At 38.5% G+C, this 8,842-nt stretch overlaps 1 protein-coding gene across 2 annotated transcripts in view; it reads right to left on the reverse strand.

Moving 5' to 3' along the window:
• LOC127650524 (insulin-like growth factor 2 mRNA-binding protein 3) overlaps positions 1-8,576 on the reverse strand; it is a 29,938-nt gene extending 21,362 nt beyond the window's left edge. For both annotated transcript variants that reach the window (XM_052135984.1, XM_052135983.1), the window contains exons 1-2: positions 8,079-8,576; positions 7,158-7,218 (exon numbers count right to left, since the gene is read on the reverse strand). In XM_052135984.1, coding sequence (XP_051991944.1) covers positions 7,158-7,218; positions 8,079-8,253 — 236 coding nt within the window. In that variant the 5' untranslated portion in view covers positions 8,254-8,576. The remainder of the gene's footprint in view (positions 1-7,157; positions 7,219-8,078) is intronic.
• Positions 8,577-8,842: the final 266 nt, after the last annotated feature.

Below are 8,842 nucleotides of genomic sequence, written 5' to 3' on the forward strand. Positions count from 1 at the left end.
AAAAAAAATCATCCATGGGAAGCAATGACAGCTTTGCAGATCCATGGCATTGTAGATGTCAGTTTGTTCAGATCCTCAGATGATATTTCTCCCCACACTTCCTGTAGCACTTTCCATAGATGTGGCTTATCAGGCACTTCTCAAGCAGTCTACAGTAGTAGTACAGTAGACTACGGTCTAGCTGATGGTAGTGTCATGTTTGCGCAAAAATACACTTTTCCAATTATCTGTGGTCCAATGTGTTTCTTTGCCCACTCTTACCTTTTCTTTTTCCTGTTTCAAAAGTGGCTTTTTCTTTGCTATTCTTCCCATGAGGCCTGCACCACTGAGTCTTCTCTTTACTGTTGTACATGAAACTGGTGTTGAGCGGGTAGAATACAATGAAGCTGTCAGCCGAAGACATGTGAGGTGTCTATTTCTCAAACTAGAGTCTCTTATAGATATACTATATATACTTAGATATACTTATCCCTCTTGTTTAATTGTACATCTGGGCCTTCCACATCTCATTCTGTACTTGTTAGAGCCAGTTGTCCGTTGTCTTTGAAGACTGTAGTGTACACCTTTGTATGAAATCTTCCGGGTTTTTTTGGCAATTTCAAGCATTGTATAGCCATCATTCCTCAAAACAATGATGGACAGACAAGTTTCTAGAGAAAGCCATCTCTTTGTCATTTTTAACCCAATATTGACCTCAAGACATGCCAGTCAATTGCATACAGTGGTAACTCAAAAAAAACAAAAAAAAAATAAAGACAATGTTAAGCTTCATTTATGAAACCAAATAGCTTTCAACCATTTCTGATATAAATGGCAAATGATTTTCTAGTTCCAAATTAGCAATTTAGCATGATTACTCAAGGATAAGGTGTTGGAGTGACGGCTGCTGGAAATGGGGCTTTTCAAATAGTGATGGTGCTGTTTTTTTTTTAATCAGTAACATCCTGACTATCCTTTGTGATCAGTTGAATGACACTTTGGAGAATTAAAGTACAAATTTCCTTCCGAAACAGCAAAAACTGTACATTATTCCAAACCTTTGGCGCTAGTGTACATATTTGAAAACTGTATTTTGCGTTTACTCAGGTTGTCTTTGTTTTATGTTTTCTCATTTGAAGATCTAAAACCATTTAGTATGAAAAAATAACAAACATAGAAATCAGGAAGGGGTAAATACTTTCACAGCAATGTATTTGCTAATATTGCCCTTTAATGCTTCTCTAATCTGCAAACACACAAGCAATCAACAATCCCTTGGTCACAAGCAACAAAAAGGTGGCGGCTAACAATTTTGTGAGCCAATGAAAAATACTGGGAGGTCATCTACTGGTGCAAACACAAACTTGGAATTTGCTCTGGACATAAAACAGACCAAACCTCCAATACCACCCATGTTTAACAAGGCATGACCAGGCTCTTTAGTCCAATTTAGAGTTAATAAATCAAGTAATTAGGATAATTGATAAAGAAAGGCTGTACATCATGCTTATAAATATAGATGTGGAGGTGGTATTCAGGTACAGTGCAGCCCAGGGTGAAAGTCCAAATACATATCAGGCAGTAAATATTAAGTTAAAGAAAAAACTAATAAAAAAATAAAAAAGTAAAAAAATAAACTGTTAAAAAGGATAGTATTTTCCTTTTAAAACTCCACCAATACAGTCCACCTCACAGCACATCTCTTAAGCATTATATTTCTTAAAGAGCTGCTTTTCACCGATCATTCTTAATTTCTATAACAAAAAAGGCAAATCCATTTTACAAACAGATTTGTCTGATGTATGGCTAGATGTTTATATACACTGTATAGTTGCTGTTGGAGGAACAGGCCTTCCTGGCACAGCATTTAATGTTTACATCATCAAGAACACCTAAGTGCAACAAGTCTATGAGTAGGCACAATTTGCAATTTTGTTTAAGATTACACACAGCATTACTAGATTCATTTCAGATTAATACAGAGCCTGTAAATAAGCCATTTTGCACTGAAATTAATGGGCCTTTTTCATGAAACAAGCAGAACGAATGAGTGTATGCAGTGCAACAATTTTATGAAAGAATGCCTTTACGAAAGATTTAGACAATTTCCCTTGGCACGCGTTTAATGAACGAGTCCCAATGAGTTTTATTGGTGCATTTCCCTTTGGGCCACCTAATTACTCGCTGTAATGTAGGTTAACATTTCAATGTGTATGTTTCGGCACAGTGATTATGAAAGATCTATAACTGCCCACTTGACTTTACACAACTGCAAAGTTCACACTCCATGTACTTGCGTATTTACTCTGGCACTGACAAGAACAGAATGTACAGAGGACATGAGAACACAAACATGTCTCTACCTGAACAGGTACACACGACTCCTTCATATCCAACGCATATGCACATGGATTTGGGGCCTAAATATGGTACCCATATCAGGCTGATGTTAAAAAAAGAGAGATACACCACATAATAGCATAATCAATGCAAAATCTACACGCAGACATGTTAAGCAATCGGCGCTCCTCAACAGTTCTGAGTGCTTTATAGCATCAATGGTTAATCCCGATTATTTAGTGTATTTTGCTCTAGTAAATCTCAGTCCTCACCTCTCTAAAATAGGCAGTAAACACCTCCCAAAAGTCTGCATGTTGTATAGAAGTTGCAACCAAGCCACTGGTAAAATTTCTAAAGAATTGAACATTTCTAAAACTTAATTTTTATGAATCACTGCAAATTTGATCAAGTCATTATCAAGAAAAAACTCCCATGTGCATAGTCTTGATTTCCTATAAGCTTATTTTTCTGTGTGTACAAAAACAAAATGAATAGATCAGCAAAGCACTACTCCACTGCCATGTAAATATCTCCTCACCGATTAAGCGAGACTTAATGGCAATTATTTTCTTAAGTACTGAAAACTGTCAAACTTAACAGCCACACCACATTGTCTCACTAACCAATGGAACAAAGGTATATGCATTCATATTGGGAAATTAACAAAAATAAGAAGCTGTGTTGGTTCCATTTATTCCGCCACCATTAAGTTGACAAGTTTTTTCCCTTGTAGTTCGAGCCAGGAATACTCATCCAGGTCTGTTGATTTGCTTTGACAGAGTATATGATTGAGAGATTTGTTTCCCAAAGATTATAAATTTTATTTATATTAAATTTATTCATTTTTCTTTAGGACACAACTTTTGAGAATACCTTTCATATTTTATCTTTATAAAAGTATATAGGGTACAGCCTGGAGATAAAATTCTGAGAAAAGGTGGTGCATGCTTTAAGCGCCAGATGGGATATTTGCACTCATGAAGAGAATGTGTAGCCCTCACCCCCTTCTAGAGAACAATGAGTTGTAGTCATCTCAGGGATTATTAACTCATATCAGAACTTGCATTGAACATCTCTGTATGATGTCCGGAGATGTTTGAAGTCACTGGACAAGCTTTCCCCAGCGCGCTGTGCCACATGTAAGCGTTTGTCTGCCATTTCACCGCATTCCAAATTTGATTCCGTAAACTCTGACCAGTCAGGCAAAATACCACAGGTAGCTCAGTGCTAATGCCAATTTCAAATAGGGAATATTTCATGTGGAGAAAACACTAAAACGGTCTATTTGAAAATAAATAATTTTGTGCCTTGCTCAAATTATGGATTGATAGAGATATTACAACTTCAAGCTCAGAATAAGCGGCCTATCGTGCAACAATCCACTGTGGTGACCAAGCTCTTGCAGAATTAAATAACCAAAAAGCAATGCACACAAATCTAAAATTTTTAGTCCACACACACACACACACACACACACACACACACACCAAATATCTACAATACAAAAAGGCAAAGCATTAACAAACCTAGTAGCACACAGCTGCATGAAGAGAGACATACGTGATACCAGTGTATAAAACAAAATGCCTATAAAAATACCTTGGCAGAACATAAACGTGCATGTGCTGGGGCAAGGGATAGAAGCATACTTGTATAGAAACTAATGTCATTTAATACAAAATTTAATTATAATTGTTTAAATATATGTTAGTCTCAAGTACAGGCGTACCGCATTCCAGATTTAATGAACGAATTAAAAACTTCCCATTTCTTTTGAGGTAATTTGGTAGGATTGATGTGCTTTTCCAGTCTTGGTCTGCATTCCAGTGGGAATGCAATATGGAATGTTCTCCAACAGCAGATTAACCTATAGGAACAAGAGGGGAGTGTGTGTGTGTGTGGGGGAGTTTGCGTATGGTTAGGACGGGGTGGGGTGCTGGTGCCCCATTTCAGGGTAACAAACTCTCTCTGCCCTAGGGGGTGGGGCCTGGTTCCTATGGTTACAGGCTAGCCTACAGACAAGAATGGGTAAAAAGGAGTGGGGGTCCAGTTGTGACGTAAAGAAGTAGAGGGCATCCTCATTTACTTTAAAATCCAACGGACACGCAACATAATTTTCTCTGTGCATGAGTTGGGGAATGGGAGAAGACTTCCCACCACAAACACTTCTGGATGAACCAGGAAACATGACATCACATTAGAATTTACAAGCCCCTGACTCTTTGATAGCTTTTTAGTTCACAACTTGCCCTGAATCAAGATATTCGTACTTGAACAGTTCACACATTTCATAATTAACATGAATGGCAAAAAAGGACGAATAGCAACACATTTCAACATGGAAATGAATGTACAACTCAAAGAGTTACATAAGCCAAACCCAATATTACATCAATCCACAAACAACCTAGAAAATGAATTGCCTTTGAATGCATTACCACAGATGAAAAATGGTAGCTAAACATTATGCAAGAATACACTGCACAACATTCCTCTAATTGGGATTGGCAGAACTGGACTTGCATTTTGTTTTATAACAAACATCGATGCTCTTTTTAACACTGAATTAGCGTATTCCACTTAAATACACAAGAACACATTCAACTCATTTTAGATTTTTGGTTTAGACTTTTGAATACAAAGCTTTACATATTTTCCCTGCAGCTTGAAATCTAGTGTAATACATTTCTGTGCCTCATAACTCACTTTCAAGATAAAAAAAAAAAAAAACTTATAATTATCAATGTTATTATTGGTCATAGGTATATTAATTACAGCAAAGAAATTAGCAGAAATCCAAAGGACATTTGAAACCTGTCAAATTACAGGTGGACCACACAGAATCTGTTGTTGCTGAAGACCCTTTTGCCACACTCTTTTCCAGTTGGGCCCCCCTTTAAGCCACATGTATGCATGCATGCTTTCGTTCTCTCTCGCTCTCTCTCTCACACACACACCACAGTGTTCTAAGAGAAAACAGCAATGCTAGTACTCCAAGCGAAACGGAAGAAAAAAATGACTTATGGAACTAAACTTCCAAAGGCCAATGGGCCATCCATGCAGACTGCACTCACAGTGCGCACACACAACTCTGGTTGAATATCGGTGCCGCAGCCATCAAGGTTTTTTTTTTTTTTTTTTTTTTAAATGCATGAAAGAATAGTACTATGCTAAAGACATTACAATTCAGCATTTAAAGCAATGATTATGTAACAAACAGATATTTAAATATATAATATTAAATCTAGCGTCCATACAATCTCAAAACACACCCCGCCACCCTAAAACATCCAAGGAAACATCTCCATAGTATGCACACCACACCTTGCATTCATACACACTCATGAAATAAAAGCTAAAAGGGCCAAACCTCAACCAATTTTTTTTTATTTTTGTGTGGGGTGGGCAGGGCCTTAGCCCAGGCTCATATGATAGAAGCAAGATCCCTCCCAGCATGCATTTCACTGTACTTGGTTCTCATTGGCTCACAGTTCAAACCAACATACATGACCTTTGACCCGTTTCTTTCAACATGGATAGCACATGTGCAGCACACACACTGAACTAGCAGGGGGAAGATCTACACTTCACACTATTTATACTTAAATTACACTGTCCATTTACACACTAAAAGCAGATAAATTAATCTGATTTTGATATATCGTTTTTGTACACACTATTCGGTTGCCAACGAACACTTAACATGTATAACATTAAAAAAATAAAAAACACTTCAATCATCACTTGTTCCTTCAGTTAATAATTGAAAGGACGAGATACCTAAATTGTAAGACCCATCAACGTTTTTTTATGATTTAACCATGACTAAAAAAAATATAAATACCAATGTAACCAAAATATGGATAGCACGTGTGCTAATAAGCGTAAATTGAAACGTATCAAATGATTCTTAACTGGTATCTCGTTAGGACGCGTAGGGTGACTACGTGCAAACAGAAATAATGTTCGACTGAGAGACTTATTATAAAATGATAGCCCAAAAAAAAAAAAAAACACACAGGGTGACGAGGAATTAATGTAGTGTTCTTATAAATGTTTGGCGGGTATAAATTGAAAACAGAGAGAAAAGTAATTATGTCTTAAGTCGTTAATTCAATTTAATTCTTAAAATTTTATTATAAAGCGCCAATTCAATCGGTACATGGCTGGTTAGTGAAACAGTGCTTTGTGGGTTGACCACGTCTAGTCGCTGGAGTTTCTGTGAACCCGCAAATCAGTCTTCGTGACAAGAGCTCGACCCTAGCAGTCCAGGCGCGCTGAGGAGTCCATCTCGTGCATGGTCAGCGCGAGGAGGGGAAAGAGGGGCGGAATAGAAGTTTCTTCTTAAATGGACGCCACTCCTAGCATGGCTACACAGATGCATATTCATGTTTAACGAACGGGCACATTTACAACATTTGCGTTCACACTTTACAACGTTTCTTGTTTTGAAAAAGGCCCAGAGGCCTAGTGTGAACTGTGCAAATCAAAGGCCCCCGAGATTTGACAAAAACCTAGATTCCGCACGCTAGGATGGAGGTTCACTCAACAGCGTACATATAATTTTGTTACCTAAACAAGCCAGCAATTGTACATTTAAACCACATAGCCTACATCAACAGTCCGTCATCACCCGCTTGCTTGCTTAACTGTATTAACAAAAACTCGGTAAAATTACATTAGAAAATAAAAACAATAATTCGGTTTTAATATTATAACTACTGGTCGAAATCTTCAGATATACACACACACACACACACACACACACAGGCCTACATATGTAAGCTGGACTCGTGAATCTCTTATGATGAAATGGCGAAATTCACAATGAATCTTACCTTTGTCTTTTAGGGACAGAGTGCTCCACTTCCAAGACTTTTCCGTGGAGTTCCACTTTCCCTGAAAAAAATACATTTTCACTCATTCAGATGCTGTTATCAAGCAAAAATGCCCAATATTTGACAAAAGGTTTACAATGACCGAAAGGGCGAAAAAACAACAACTATATAGAAACAAAAAATAAACGTACTCTATTAAGACGCCATTCAAACGCAAAACATATATTTTTAATTTATTTAAATTCCATAAAAAAAAAAAATTCCCACAGGTTAAACACGGAGGTCAAAAGTGCCTCCACGCTTGCGAAAATGCCTCATCCACGGGCAGTCAGACTTTTATACTCGTTTAAGAAAATCTCGAAAATTCCCATTGATTTATATGGTCCCATTGTGATAAATGTTGGGGGGAAGAGAGAGAGAGAGAGATAGAAAGGCCTACAAGCCACCAAATGCAACCCAACCACCAGGTGTACCAGTCTAGAAATTGCAGCGATAAAAAGTGCAACAATTTTACAGTGGCGAAGTTTGCAAAACAAGAAATTCACTTTAGTCCCAGAAAGTGGTTTAAGTATTTTGATACGTTAAAAGGCTAAACGAAATAAATACACAATCTAAATTCAAATAAATACAATGTGCAACCACCCGCACAATGGACATCATATCCAAGTTGTTAAACACACTATTTCCCTGCACAGACAAGCAACGCTGCAACTTTAATGGACAGTTTACCTTTCAGTAATTCGGCGAGGAAGCCTGTGGTTTAGAAAACTGAAAGTGAAGTCCACATAGGCTAAGCTTGCTCAGAATCACACACTCCTTTGCATAGGCTTTTAAATGCCGAAAGGGTGCTCGCCGCTCGTGCGTTTTAATTCAATTGGAGGTTGTACAAAACCACATACGCATAAAAGTCTCCATTCTCACCTGAAAGAGTGTCAATGGCCCTCATCGCTACCTTTTCGTCGGGGCAATCCACAAACGCGTAGCCACTTTTAACGAGAAAGGGTGCACTGAAAGGTATCTTCCACTGCTCAAAGATACTTTCCAAGTCCAGCGCGCTCGCTTGCTCGCTCACGTTCCCGATGTAGAGCTTATTCATTTTGATGTATACGGAAAAAGAGCGACCGTGTTGCAGATGGGCAGCCCTTTATTGCGTCGCTCGGATGGGCAGTGTTTGGAGAGAACCGCACAGTCGCTCAGCGGAAGGTCTGGGAGTGTTCTCCCAATCACTCCAAGCTACTGAGATGTTTGATGGACGAGATCGCGCGCACTCGCGTTTCCTCTTGCTTCAAAAGATCTTAATGATTAATTCCGTCACCTCCGTGAGGCGAGGGATGGGAATAGAATATAGAAAGTTTTTATTATTTTTATTATTCTTAGGCGATGCGACTAAATTGTCACACGCGTTAATGTAGGCACCGCCTCTTAATAGCATCGAAAGAACGGGAAACGGAACAAACTTAGTTCATCTGTCTTTTGAATGAGCCACGTGTTCGAACTGCAAATCAGTCCTGCACGTGAGGTGTCCCGGTTGCTCAATTAAGTGGCGGATTGGGGGTATATGGTAGGGGTGGCTGGGGTGGTGACAGCTATGGAGAGAGAGAAAGATGCACAGATCCCCTGCAAAGATAGTTGTACAGTTCAGTGATATTACGTTTGATGGACTTTTCTCTCCTAATGCCGTTCTG

This window comes from Xyrauchen texanus, chromosome 10 (assembly GCF_025860055.1).
Source record: "Xyrauchen texanus isolate HMW12.3.18 chromosome 10, RBS_HiC_50CHRs, whole genome shotgun sequence".
Lineage (NCBI taxonomy): Eukaryota > Metazoa > Chordata > Actinopteri > Cypriniformes > Catostomidae > Xyrauchen > Xyrauchen texanus.